Raw genomic sequence first — 12,619 nt, forward strand, 5'->3', positions numbered from 1 at the left:
GTGGGGAAATTCAGAACCAGTTTCAGTCCGGGGAGAGGGGAACTGAGCCTAACCACAGCCTGCCTATGTAACAGCAATCCCCTGGGCCAATCCTCTCAGGGTACAACCTGTTAGAAAAGTTTCAGTGAAATCTTTTGAGGTAGCAAAAGCTGTATTTATCCCAGTGAGAAAGAACTTAAATCAATTTTTTGGCTCTTTCTGCTTTTAAGCTGAATTAAGCCCCTTGCAAGAAATAACATAAGCAGTTTCCTAACCACAGTGCATGAAAACATTCCAGAACAGAAATTGACTTCTGTGTGTGAGGTTGATCATACTGTGGTATTTTCTTTAATAGAGTGTTCTAGTGGGGAAATTACACTATTAGTGTCTGGAAACATATTTTACTTTCCGGTATATATTGCATAAACTTTATTCTCATGACACAAAAATGCAGAAACCCCAACCTGTTAAGAGCACATATATATACTGTGTAAGTATTCATGAGTCTGTCTCTGTGTATTTGAATATATGCATGTACATCTTTGCCTGAGATGAATGTGTCTAAAAACTCTGCAATATGGTTTGGAAGTTTTTGAGACTTATTTAAAATTAAATGCATTGATGTCAGTCACCAGCATGCTTTAAAGAACTTCAGCACTTAAATCCATATTTAAATTGCAGTTGTGTCTAATTAAGATAAATTTGTTATAGGTTTTGAAACAACAGCAGTGTTGCTAATGTTTCCCTGTCACAAGTTTTGAAGGTGTTAGACCAATGGCATGGTTACTACTTCATCTTTCTTTATTCAATGGCTGTAGGTACATAAATTACTGTACAGCAGCAGAAGATGGATAGGTTAAGGAACAGGAAACAAAGACAGACCTGAATTGGTTTGGTGAGCTAAAGCTACGTTGATAAAGTGATTTCCAGCTTCACACATCTGCAAGACATTAAAAACATATTTTCAGTCGTGTGCCTAAAAGGCTGTGGCAACTGTGTGCAGCGCATAGCCAGAACCCTCCCCGTTACAACTCAGTCTCTATATCCAGGAGATAGGTATTCCAAACAACAGCCTGTGATCTCTGTCACACACACAAGTGTCCAGTGAACACCGTGGGTACAGCAGCCTGGGGTGAAAGCCCCTGGCACATCTCCACTGAGCTCTGTGCAGCCAGGCCTTCAGTGGGGTTCCCGTGCCCAGCACGTGCAACGTGTTTGGTCCTGGGGAGATTCCCTGGTTCTAAGGAATCCATCAAGATGCTCTTCTTGGTTTCTTTCTGGATTTAATCCAAGCTGCAAAGAAGCAGGTGAAAAGCTGACCTCTGGTTTTGTAAAGATGTCACTGGTTAATGTCCCTACCCTTCTTCCTACACATGCTTTCAAAGGTGTGCAGCAGAACAGAAAGGGAAAAAAGGATGATTAAAAAACAGAAATCTCTAAAAGGCAGACTAATTGAATGGCCAGTAGTCAGGGATTGATAAAGGAAGGGAGCCAGTCCTATTACTGGTTCTGGAACTCTCTGGTTGTGCCATTTCCAGCCATAACCAACTTCTCAAAGCTGGTCTCTAACATTTAGGTATTTCCAACCTTTGGTAGCAGTACCATTTCTCTCCATTTGGTTATACAGCCTGCAGCACAGGCTGATTTCAGATTTGCTTCAGGCTTTCAGTACTTCATCAGTTATGACTGCTGAAGAATGAAAATCAATATTTGCCCATATTTAAAATGGGAACTGGTAGGAAAATCAGTTTAAATTCCTGAAGAAGATAACCTGTCATCACAACTATGTAATTTTATGGTTTTCATTTTTCCCCTACTCTGTGAAGAAAACTGAAGTTGTGTATACAGTGCAAGCTCAGGCTGAATTGAACTTTTTTATTAATTTCTGGATGTAAAGACTGATTTATGCTCTCAAATTGAAAAAATGCAGCATTAAAAAGTTGCATTTTCTTATATAAGTTATCATTCTATATCTTGCAAGGGTCAAAATTTTTTAAGAAATTAAAATAAAAAGGAAAATGTTAAAAGCTAGAGATGTTAAAAGTGTGAAGTCACAAAATTAATACAACAAGGAAGAACTTCAACTGTCATTTTTAAGTCAGTTCTGAAAGTCATCCATAACAAATTTTTTTTAAAGCTAATTGAAAGAAATATGTAATTTCATTTTATATTGAAATGTGCTATTACCTGAAAGAACATTGTAGATAGAAGAATTTTTGAAGAATTTTCCCCTTTTTGACAGAGATGTTTGTGGGGTTTGTTTGGAAGATTTAAATCAGGTTTATTCATAAATAGATCTGTTATTAGCTGTTATTCTGCATGAGTAGGTAGTTACAGTTCAAGTCCTGCTGTCCTTTTAAATTCTTTTAATTCCAACTAACTGACAATCCTCTACTATAAATACCAGATGTAAAACACTAAATAGCCAGAAAATGAAATTCCATTATAAAATACCATATCAGAAGCTATAACTCTAAGCATAGCAATGGACGTAATGTTAATTTACCTACTTCCAATTATGAGCTGGGAACGTGATTTGTTTTTTTCTGATTGCTATTATTTTAAAGAAATAGGTTTTGTGGTTAGAAGTGGTTTTGTAAAACTCTATTGCTAATGAGATGCCTATAGTATTGTAGAGCAAGAGATATTCACACACTATAATTAACCCCGACTAACTCTAAGTAAAACAAGCTAAAGGCATTTCTGCAGGGATTTTTATTGGCTTACCTTTGACTCTTCAGCTGCATTCTGCTGTGATTAACTCTTATGTTCCTCTTTAGACATGTGACTATTAATGTTCTCCATGCTAAATTTAAGCTAGTCCTCAGTTGATCATATATGAAATATGGGGCAGCAGGAAACAGCAGAGAAAAAGCTGAAGCTATTTACAGCTGTAAAATATTGAAGCCTAGACACTGTTTCCCCTCTTTATATTCCAGTATACCCTATGAGAAAAGCATCCCTGCAAAGCTTAATTTCTCTAAACATGAGAATCTTCTAGGACGACCTGCAGAAATTCTTCATATTACTCAGTACTGTTGTTTACAGCAGCTGCAGATGTATACACTTAAATCAGGATGTGTAATAAAGACAAGACTTAAAAGAGGGTAAAAAAAGAAATCTTCCAAATATTTTATTCATATGTTTTAGAAACCTGTGAGAACAGCTCAAATTATATTATTTTGTATGTTCATGTTTTAAATTCTTTGTCTGGGAATCTACCAACACAAGATCTCAAAGGGACAGGTCTTGAGTTTCCATGGGTAGGGAGTTCTCAAAAGAGCTATAAGAATTCAGAGTCTAGACCAGGTGTTGATGCAGACCTTAAGGGGATTGACATACTTTATAGCAAACACCCCCAACAGGACTCATCCCTTTGCTTGATGGCAGCATTTTCCTTGCAGGGCACATTCCATTGATGCAGGGAAGGATGTTTCAAAGGAAAAGGAGGCTTTCTCTAAGCAGAGATTTTGATGAGGACTAGTTTTGCTGGCAGCACTGAATATTCAGGCAAGCAGTTTGCTTGGATTCAAACACCCTGAGCCTGGGAAGGGTGCACACAGCAAGGGTCTGGGTGTACTGCTGGCTGCCAGTGTCACAGCCTCCTGTCTGCAGTACTGGGCTACTGCTTTTGGCTCTAGAGCATCATGGAGTGTGTGAACTTCTTCACAGAGGTATTTTTCTTGTCTTTGCTGTACCTTGTAAGAGCAAGAAAAGCCAAGAACTGCATGGACAGACCCAGAGACCTACACTGCCAAAACTGTGACCTTTAAGGGTCCCAATTTACAAAAGCATTTAAATATTGCTAATGAGTTTATGGATGTTTTTCTGAACAGTGTTCACCTGAAGGAGCCTAAACATATTGTTGTCCCATCACCCTGTCATATTTCTGGAAACTGATCTGTATCTGATTTTCAAAGAGGATGCTTTGGCTCTGGCTCAGCAGTTCCAGAGGACAGAGAGGATATACATTTCCATGAGAGCTTCTTACCAAGCCTCTGGCTCACTATAAAGTTATGTTCAAACAGCAGGTTGGGTAGTCTCAGCCATCCTTCATCAGCTACACTTTCCCTTGGTTTATCCCAAATTGGTTTTTCCCAATCTGGCAGGGGGTTTTTATATAATTTTTAATAGCTGTTGATGTAAGTTGTTCAGGGTACACTGAACTATTGCAAAGTCTGCTTGATACATAATTCTTCAGCGTTTTAAAAATGACAAGGTTCAGTCTGTCTAAATATTAGTGTTCTAACACAATTACCAGTAGTAATCATGCTGATAATGTTCTCACAGCTCTCAAATACAGTACTTCAGTTTAAACTCTGTGTACATAAATATTAGTAGGATACTTCCTGACTGAGAAACCTGAATAGATCCAGTCAAAGTACACAAGGCTGTGCACATGGACTTATATACATTTATACACACAAATGCACAGAAGCATTACTGCATTTTGTTAAATTGTGAGTTAATCCTATTCCATCATCATAAAAAAAACTTCATTTTTGTACATACCAGAAAAGCAAGAGCAGCGTAAGAAACTTGTTTGTGGCCAAATGCTAGAAAACAGAATGAAATTATAAATTGCATTTTACGGTATGCACATGGTTTGCTATGGATGAAATTAATCTAGTGCTGAGCAGCAGAAATGCTTCTTTCCTGACAGACTCTGCAGAGAGATTGGATATTATCACACACAATATGAAGACAATACAACCAGTAACAGCACTCTAGAAATGCCAGTTTTACACCACTGATCTCAAGGCAGTTTTCAGCCAACTTTTTTTAGTATTTGCCAGCTTCATATATCCAAGTGTTTTGTCAAAGCAGCTGGTGGTGGATCCCTTAAAAAGGCAAGGAGGGGAGTGGCATGAAGGTCAGTGCCAAAATGAGGCTGAGAATTGCAGCCTTATCCATAGACCCTTCTACTTCCAGAAGCAGAAAACTCAATTTATAACCTATCCATTACCTTCTTATTTCTTTAGTAGTGAGGCAATAGTGAGGCTTTACTACACAGCCACTACCTGCTTCACAGTCATGCAAGAAATGAATTTAATATTTGTAAATTTTACTTGCCATCTGGCTGCCCCCTCCTTTTTCTGGTTGTCCCCAAACCAGTCCAGGTCTCTGCCATGTTCATCTCCAAAGGTTTACAATTCCCAGGTAAACCTTGGTTTACCCCCTAATGGCTGGGGGACCCAAATCCTGTGTACATACCTCACTTGCCTTGGCCATGTCTCATCAGGCCTTTACTTTTGAGAACTCCTTTCTCCTGGCTGGCACAGGACCCCTCTGTGGTGCCAAAGGCATTTTAAGGCAGTGGCAGGCAATTAGAAATATTTCTTCTGGATGCTTCCTCTTTTGTGTCTTGAACAAAGAGTTTCCCCTATAAAGAAGCTGCACTTATTGATTTGATAGCCCAGACTACTAAAAACTGCATCTAGGGAGGTTTCTGCATTGTTTGCAGCATTGCTGTTAAAGCCACACCAAATTCAACTGTCATTCAATGAATCACATCATTTTGAAATACAACTTTTGTGCTAGTTTGAAAGAAAAGCAAGTGTCATCTAGGAGAAATTTTTGATTGAAAAAACTTAGCAATTTAACTAACTGTAAATAAAAATGGCAAAGGAAACGCTTTTTCCCCGAAGTTCATATATAAATCTGAGATACAGAGGAAAAGAAAGACTAAGGTATAACAAGGAAAGTAAAGTAGCAGAATATAAAACCTGTGCCAATTATTCTCAAAAGAAGCAAAAGTGCACAGAGAAAACAGAAAAAAATCATGAAGAAACAGCAGTGCAAAAATAAAATATGATGAGAGGGAACAAAATGATGGATGAAATCCAAAAATTTTTAAAAAATAATCTTTGTGTTATCAGCAGTATGTGATGGATTTTTACTGGTTTCTCAGGGGGAAAAAAAAAACCAGAACCCTAATTTTCATGAAAAGGATGTATCTTTAGCAAGTAAATATCTCCTCTGAGAAAATGCAACCAGTTCCATTTCTCTCCTGCCTTCTTTAATAGAAATGTTGTGAAGAGGAGCAAAATATATTGATCTTTGTGTTTTCTCTGCTTGTCCAAAATGTCCTGTTCATAAACTGGACAGCAACTGACCATTGCTGAACAGGCACGAACATTCAGTGGCACAAAGCAGAGTTGCTTCCAACACAACCATCTTCCTCCTGACAGGGAGCAAAGACTAATTTCTGGCTGGATCAGTCATATGATTTAATGTGGGACCCATTTCTTGATTTTGGAGAACTTCAGGTTACACGGCAAGGACTTTTTCAGAGCGAGTTTGTCAGTTTTGTGTCCTACCCATACCTACATGGCGGCGTGTACCGTGGGTGGTTGATGTAGTATGCAATCCAGGATGTGAATCCCCAGTAAAAGGCACAGCCCTGGAACAGACAGACAATTTTTTTGAAAGGGCAATAAGGAAGTGCAAACTGTAACTTTCAAAGTATAAATTCTGCCAAGTGCAAAACCTGGGTGACCATTGAAAGGCTTTGCAGTTGCTGGTGAGCCTTAGAATGTATACCTTTCTAAGATGCTGTGAAGCCAGTAAAAAATAAATTTGGGATACAGTGTAGATTTTTTTATTATTGTGTTGTTTTATTCCTGTGGTAGGAATTGGCACTGGTCTCCTTTTTTGATTTTACTGCTGAAGATTACATTTCTATGAGCAGTGCTATTAAAAGACTAGGGCTGCTTAATACAGCTGAGCTGTTACTGTACCTGAAATTCAGCATTTCCAAGCAAGATAGAGCAAGACAAACAGAACACTAAACCACACAAAACAAGAAAGAGTAAAAGTAAAGCCCTGTATCGTAGCCACGTGTTAATCTCCTTCACCAGAATCCTAAATGTTTAAAGGGAGGGTCTTTACATCACACTAAATGGGATGGAGGGGTGGTACAAAATGGCCAAGACAGAGTGTGTAAAATAAAAGAAAAGAAGGCCTGTGAGTAATGACACACTGTTGAAATTCAGGAGGCTTTGGAAGAGAGAAGACCTGGCCAGCTCAGTATCTTCCTGCCTGAGGCCTCCATCTATAGAAGGAGAATGTTTTTTTCCTACTTGTAATTTGATTTTCACTCCCTAGCACAAGGCTGTTTCTTGCTCTGTATTTATACTGCACCAAGGAAGCAGTATGATTTCTGTCAACACTGCTAGATGTTGCAGCAGCAGCAATCACCATAAAATAGTACTGAGTCATAAAAATAACCTGGACTTGACAATCAGCCCCTTGGGTGAATGAGTCAAAGTGGACATTTACATGCAGGAGCAAAAATGGACATTGATTTCAATTTATGTCCTTGGAGACATGGTCCTGAAATCCATCCTGTTATCTGTATTTTCACTAAACATAATTCCTGGAGCTACAAAATAAATTAATTTTTATTTCCCTATCTTCTTCCAAGGACTGCTTTGATATGAGGATATTCTCTCTTACACAAAATGATGAAAATATTGTCACCTTTATCATATTTTTCAGAGGAGTGTGCCCTTCCGAAAACTTGTGAACAAATAATGTCTCCAGAAGATGTCTGATGTAGTGTAAACAGTGACAGAAGCAGGCCAAGCTGCAAGAGAGAAAAAAAAGGGAAATTAAGGTAAGTGAAAGATTGTTTTTATTACTTCACAGTTAATGTCACGAAAGGAATAAGAACTAATATTCCAAAACTGCAGTCACATTAAAATTGTGGGATTTAAGATATTGTCTTAATTGAAGCATCTGGAACTAAAGATTAATGGAATAATTTTCAGTGTTAGACAAAGTTGCTTGCATTTTGCAGGGAAGCAACTTATTTTTACTAGCCTTGAAATAAAAAGAGCTCCTGGAGCTCTGAATGTGATACATAGTCCTGACAAGACATTTAGACAGGACAGCTGCGTGTACAGCCAGGCATCTGACGCGCCTTTCCAAAAGATGTCTCCCACGTTTTAAGGCCACCTTAATGCTCCTGTAGGATGTGTCTGACATTTAAAAACATTCTGAATATCTTCTGAATGGTTTCCTTGTCCTTTGCCAGCTCAAGTAGCTGCTTGGAGATAGTTTGTGTTTCATTTCCTTGTGGACGCAAAATGAGATTCTGTTGCAAGTTAATCCATTCTGATGGCTTTTTTGTTGCCTGTTATAAAGAAATGAAGCAATTGTGGTAGAAATTATTATATTGATTCTCTTTTGAGGAAGATTATGAAACAATAACAGGCATTGCTGATTTGCTTCTGAGAATGAGCTGCAGCTCCTAGTGATTGAGTTTCAGAAACAAATGTCAGGAGTGATTCCTGATGGCATTTTATCTTGGTTACATTTACTGTATTACCATAGCCCTTCTTGCTGCAAACCAATTATAAGACATAAATGAAAAGTGTTTTTCAGCATGTGAATTCTCAAATAATTTTATTATGCATTGTGTATAGTAGCTAAAGTCAAAGATTAAACAATTTCAAAGTAATTAAACCAGAGAGAGTTGAGCTAAGAGAATTTCGAACAATTAACGACTTATCCAAAGCCTGGAGCAAATTTCCAGCTTTGCTGGAAATTTTTAAATTAATTTGGCTTAGGATGGGGACCTCAGATGAACCCATTAAGGAGTGGTCACTGGCAGGATTCTGCACAACCCTTGCCCACCTAAAAGAAGGCAAAGGCATTGCAGGTTCTTCTGTGCTGCCAGAAACTCTCCCCTTTTAAGCATATGCACAAGAGAAGGAAGACAAGTATCTTGCAGCTCTGGATTTGAATTCAATTATTCTGTGTTCTCATTCCCAGCTCCACTAACTCCCTTAATGTCTCTCCAAGTGCCTGTTCCTCTATCTGTAAATAGCATTATTACTCACTGTATTTCTCTGCTGTGTACCAGTTCCCCTGATCCTGCAGTCACAGTGTGGAAGAAGCGTGTGAGAAATCTGTGCAGTCCTTGAGCCTCCTAGGTGCCTGTGTACCCTCCTATGAGTGGTCCAGCTTGTGCAGGTGACAGGCTTTCCTTGATCACTTGTCACCCTTCTGCCAGGCACTAATCACCCAGAATGGGGACAATTCCACTGAAGGAAAGTTCCTTTAAATGTGAAAGTTCCAGGCTGCCTGGTGCATTCTACCTCCTCCTGTGGAGATGCTTCTTTTGAGTTTCTTGACCCGACTCATGACATGTACACCTGTGGAATTTTCCAGGAATCACCTGTGCCTAGGTGAGAGCTGGTGTGAGGGTAGTTATCTTCTGTGCTGGATGCTGATGCTGCTCATCTCAAGAGCAGGAATGTGCTTTGAGGCAACTGGGAGAGGGGCACCTGAAGTCTTGTCTTCTCTGTCAAGCATGACTTTCGGTTACTACCCACTGTGATTATTATTTCACTTGATGTCAAAGTATTTGAGGAAAACACTGCATCTCCATGGCAATCCATTGCTGGGATTCCATTTTTGGTCAAGCTTATGAGTGTTGCTAAAACACAGGTATTGGCAATAACTGAATCTGACACCAGGCAGGCAGCCTCAGACCCCCTGTAACACCCTCAGCTCTGGAAATGCCATCTCCATCCCTTTGATTTCTCATGATCCAGGAAGATAATTCCCACAAGTGTCACTTACTGAACCACTGGGTGGCGGAAGCTCTTCCTGCTTTCCACTTGATCATAAATAGTCGAGAGGCGAATGTAGAAGAGCAGATATATGAGAAGAGGCCCGGTGTACTCTGTTAGAAAAAACTGGAAATGAAAAATAAAATAGCTGTGGCAGAGTAGAAAATTATATGAGGAAAGTTGTGAGAGAAAGAATACCCCTATCCACAACCCCTATTCATCCTTCAAATTACTTTTGGCTTCATTTTCAGGATTTAAATGACACATAGGGGATTCTTCTGCAGTCTCTTTAGCAAAGGAGTAAAATCCATCTCGGAAATGAGAGATAGGTTTCTGTGCAGAACATTAACCCAGTCAGGAATGCTTCATGGAAGGTGGTCAAAATCACAGTTATCTCCTCTTTATATTTTTGGCTGTGCCATCCAGTGCCTATTTGGAATCTAAATAACACTGAGAAACAAGGCCAAGAAACTGAAGGCAGCTTGCTTTCTGCCAGTGCTTTTTGCAATTAAGTGGTACATCAGTTAAAAGCCAACCAGGCATGACAGAAACAAACACAGCTTTGAATCCTGGTAGCTTGCAGAGTCATCTGGAAGGGAGGCTATCATTGCTTGAAATTTGGTGGAGGATGGAAGAGCAGGACCGGCCTGCATGGTGCTTGAGCTCTTTTTTGGTTACGTGTGGTTCTCCTTCCTGTGCAGGCACCAGCAGAAATAGCCTGTGGTGGGCAGACTGGACAAATTGCCCTACTGTGACAGAAACAAAGAAGAAACCATTTCATCTCACCATTGTCACCCCTGCTAGGCACAAGAGCTGAGAGAAGGCAGAGTCATGGAGACGACATGAGCCACCCTCAGTTTTAAGGTCTCACTTTGGTTGGGTACAGTCTGCATTGCTTTTTGTTGGGGAGCATTCTTAAGCCACACACAGATGGAAGAAGTAAAATGACATTAGAGTGATGAAAGATCTAGATTTGATCACCTGTCACTGACCACTGGACTGAATCCCAGAATAAAATGGAAGTGCTGTAGTCCTACACATTTACAAGGACTGGCAAATCGTATCTCAAGTGCCTATCATTGCTCCAGGGAGAAAGATTTATAACTGTTGGATTATTTGGCTTTATGGTGTCTATTGGCACTGCTGTAGAACTGTAATGAAGAAACACCTGTGGCTTAAGGAAGCAACACTGACTTCAGACCACCTTTTACAGAACTAGTATTTGGCTCCCCATCAGGCTGTTCTTCTAATCACTCTTCAGAAGAACATTGAAAGAGAAAGATTTTCCTGCAGGAATATCTGGCAATTAGGTTCCCTTTTCCTCTGTTACAGGGGGAAACCTTTTGAAATTTTATCCATTCATAGCAGGACAGTCTCCAAAAGTAACAACAGACTTAAGTGTTCTCTACCAGGGGAACATCCAATTCCCTTTTGTTCCAAGTGACACCATGACTCCTGTGCTCCATTTAGACTCTGCATGATCCCAAGAGCAGGTGTGTGTTTGTGTGTGTGCAAAAATATTTAATCCAGGAGTCCAAGAGCACTCATTTTAGGATACCTCACAACCAAGGGCTTATTAGAATTTTGTCCTGACAGCAGTTGTATGGATCTGTTCCAAAATGTGAGCCCACTGTGTTTGGCACTCTGCAAGCACTGTAAGGGATGGCCTCTGCTATTTAAACCTAACACACTAAATCTAGACTTTGGTGGTGTAGGGGACAGAGGTGCAGGTAATGTGGTCAGGGGAAGAGCCTGGAATGAGCTGCTTTCTTCAGTGAAGCTTTTTCTCTCTGCCATGAGCTGCACCACAAAGTACATCCATGACTGCCAGCTTTCAACATCTGTTTGGCACAAGCACATTGCAAAGCTGCCAGGAGGAGTTTGGCAGGACTTAGCACCAAGTTGTGTTTACTTGTCACTGCACCAAGTGCTCCCCCCTTACCCCCTGACTGATTTCAGATGTTGAAAGGAGAAGGAGAGTTTCAAGATTTAGGAAAAAAATCTCTTTTTAAAAGTCAAAGCTCCAGGCACAAGATAACGGAATCCTTCTGATGGGGTTTGATGTAGGAAGGGGGGATGCATGAATGCAACTCAGAGAAGCAGCTGAGAGCACTCACAGAGCTCTTGAGCTGGGGTTTGTGCAGGGGAGCAGCACCAGGGTGGGGACAGGGTTCAGTCTTGTCTGTGTGTCTGTCACATCACCCTTGTGGAGGCAGGTGGTGCAGGGTCAGCCAGGAGATTTGCAATCACACTGGGCACTGTCTGGTGGACAGGACTGTGTTTGCCTTTGTCATAACTGAGTCACACTGGCACATAGTTAAGATAAGTAGCATTCTGTTTTAGAGGATGAGGCTCAATTTGCTGCGGTAGTTTTTGCTGTACTTTACATTAGTTTAGGTAAGTTTCAGACTCTGCTTCTGTTGCATCTCCCATGCTGTGATCACTGCTCTCCTTCTCTGGCCTACTGGTTTTAAATTTGTCATAAATGAAAAACAGGTTTCAGAAAGGCAGGCAGAGAAACTGCTACAAGTTCCCATTAATTCTAGCAGGTGAACAGGAAAGTAGTCTTAAATTAACACAACATTACAATTATTGGTTCTACCCACTGGCAATCAAGGGCAAGCACCATTCTTTTACTATTGATTCTCAATGATTATGTGCAATTAAGCCTAACTAGTATCTTCATATTCATCCTATAGCTGACTAATTGCTGGGCTTGGGGAGTTACTTGCTGTGTCAAGGATCAGTTCAACCCATCATTTTTATAGGTGCTCAAAATTAGTAATCCCTGATGACACATTCTGCAAAAATAATAATCTCATTTTAAACAAAGGCTTGAAAGTAATAACATTGTAGCTTGCTCTTTCTGAAAAGGAATATATTTTTTTTTTTTTAAAGTTATCATTCAAAGTACAGAGCACACTTACCCTGTATAAATGTAAAAAGAAAAACAAACAGAAACACCAAACCCCAATATTTAGAAGAAAATTATTTTTTCTTTACCATCTTATGGTCCTGCCTAGATTATTTTGATGTATTGGGTGCAACCAAATGTGGTG

At 39.8% G+C, this 12,619-nt stretch overlaps 1 protein-coding gene and 1 long non-coding RNA gene across 2 annotated transcripts in view; one reads left to right on the forward strand and one right to left on the reverse strand.

Moving 5' to 3' along the window:
• Positions 1-12,619, forward strand: part of LOC143693938 (uncharacterized) — a 350,836-nt gene that overhangs the window by 302,000 nt on the left and 36,217 nt on the right. Inside the window, exon 11 of the long non-coding RNA XR_013182007.1 lies at positions 7,480-7,597. This is a non-coding gene — a long non-coding RNA (uncharacterized LOC143693938). The remainder of the gene's footprint in view (positions 1-7,479; positions 7,598-12,619) is intronic.
• Positions 1-12,619, reverse strand: part of TECRL (trans-2,3-enoyl-CoA reductase like) — a 57,662-nt gene that overhangs the window by 2,219 nt on the left and 42,824 nt on the right. Inside the window, exons 5-9 of the mRNA XM_054633664.2 lie at positions 9,571-9,686; positions 7,462-7,567; positions 6,310-6,382; positions 4,492-4,535; positions 862-919 (exon numbers count right to left, since the gene is read on the reverse strand). Of these exons, the coding sequence (XP_054489639.2) occupies positions 862-919; positions 4,492-4,535; positions 6,310-6,382; positions 7,462-7,567; positions 9,571-9,686 (397 nt within the window). The remainder of the gene's footprint in view (positions 1-861; positions 920-4,491; positions 4,536-6,309; positions 6,383-7,461; positions 7,568-9,570; positions 9,687-12,619) is intronic.

The sequence above is a fragment of the Agelaius phoeniceus genome, chromosome 4 (genome assembly GCF_051311805.1).
Source record: "Agelaius phoeniceus isolate bAgePho1 chromosome 4, bAgePho1.hap1, whole genome shotgun sequence".
Taxonomy (NCBI): Eukaryota; Metazoa; Chordata; class Aves; order Passeriformes; family Icteridae; genus Agelaius; species Agelaius phoeniceus.